Below are 1,342 nucleotides of genomic sequence, written 5' to 3' on the forward strand. Positions count from 1 at the left end.
AATTTCTAAACAGAAACAGCAAAATATCCCTGGGTAGCTGGAGGCAGGCAGTGGGGCTGAGAGTGATTTCTCTCTTGACATTTTCTCATGGTTTACAAAGTGGCAAAAGTGTGAGAAAGTTCTCTAGAAGCAAGGCAGAAGGAAAGCTTAGGTTTGACCAGGGTGAGAATCCAAGAGAGCTGCCCAGAAGAGGCAGCATCGATCTGAGAATGTGTGAGAGGCAGCTGTGGTCACAGGTGTGTAGGCCACCAGGTCCTACTGGGGCCTTCTGCCAGCTCCTTCCTCAGTGAAGGGGAAAGGGGCTGACATCAGATGCCCCACGAATGGAGTCACAGGGAGCTTCAGAACCAGGCAGAGGTGCACACCCCAGCACAACAGTTGGACCGTGGTCTTTCTTCTCAGGGCAGTCATGCTCAAAAGGTCTCTGGAAGCACCTGTGATCCAGAAAAATGCCCTCAGCACCCAGCAAGTGGCTCCTAGCCCGGGCAGGGCCCAGCTCTGAGTGTGGGAGCTGCCACATTGCCCTGTACCGTTGGTGTCCATGAGCTTGGAGCAGATGGCACAAATAACAGCATGGCTTCTCCCTACAGCCATATCCAGGACTCAAGCAACAAGATGGACAGAGTGCCCATCATCTGTGACTACGGCTCAGGCTTCAGCAAGATGGGATTTGCAGGAAATGAGGCCCCCCTGGCTGTCTTCCCAACCATCCTGGGAAAACTTCGGCATGATGTGAGTGATATGGGGCGCCCTCCTTGGGTGCTGTCGGCCTCATCCCCTCTCTCACTGGGCTGGGCCAGGTGGCCCTCCGAGCTGGAGCAGGCAGACCTCAGAGGCATGGGAATGCCTCCTGGTGACATACACAGGCCAGGCCCACCCCGGAGATCAGCTTCAGCTTGTAGGTCTGGCCATACCCAACTGCCATTCTGCCAGAGCCACTGGCTTCTGTGGAGCAGTGGTGGCTGAAATTGGTGTCTTGATCTGTTTTGTGCTGCTATAAGGTATGATAAAAATATGATGAATGTTTAAAATGTTCAAATTTATTATAGTAAAAGATACATTACCATTAACTCCTTCAGACTGCCCCCCCCCCGCGCCCTTTAAACACACCTACCCCATCATTCTTGCCACTTTTAGGAGCGGTACCGGATGTCCTCTTTCTTGAGTATCTTTAGTTTCTCTGTCATAGTTGCCTCTGTGTCCTGAATTTTTTAAAAAACATCTGCCTTTCATGGTTATTTTGACTTTGGGGAAAATCCAGAAGTTACACGGTTCCACATCTGGTGAATAAAGTGAATGAGGACCCACTGTGATGTTTTTACTTTTTTTTTTTTTTTTTTGT

At 50.3% G+C, this 1,342-nt stretch overlaps 1 protein-coding gene across 7 annotated transcripts in view; it reads left to right on the plus strand.

Moving 5' to 3' along the window:
* The window catches only part of LOC104870217 (actin-85C), a 49,364-nt gene that overhangs the window by 24,040 nt on the left and 23,982 nt on the right, over nucleotides 1-1,342 (plus strand). For all 7 annotated transcript variants that reach the window (XM_010635701.2, XM_010635698.2, XM_010635697.2 and 4 more), the window contains one exon: nucleotides 591-732. In XM_010635701.2, coding sequence (XP_010634003.1) covers nucleotides 616-732 — 117 coding nt within the window. In that variant the 5' untranslated portion in view covers nucleotides 591-615. The remainder of the gene's footprint in view (nucleotides 1-590; nucleotides 733-1,342) is intronic.

This window comes from Fukomys damarensis, unplaced genomic scaffold (genome assembly GCF_012274545.1).
Source record: "Fukomys damarensis isolate Sample0158 unplaced genomic scaffold, DMR_v1.0_HiC HiC_scaffold_27, whole genome shotgun sequence".
In the NCBI taxonomy this organism is placed as follows: Eukaryota; Metazoa; Chordata; class Mammalia; order Rodentia; family Bathyergidae; genus Fukomys; species Fukomys damarensis.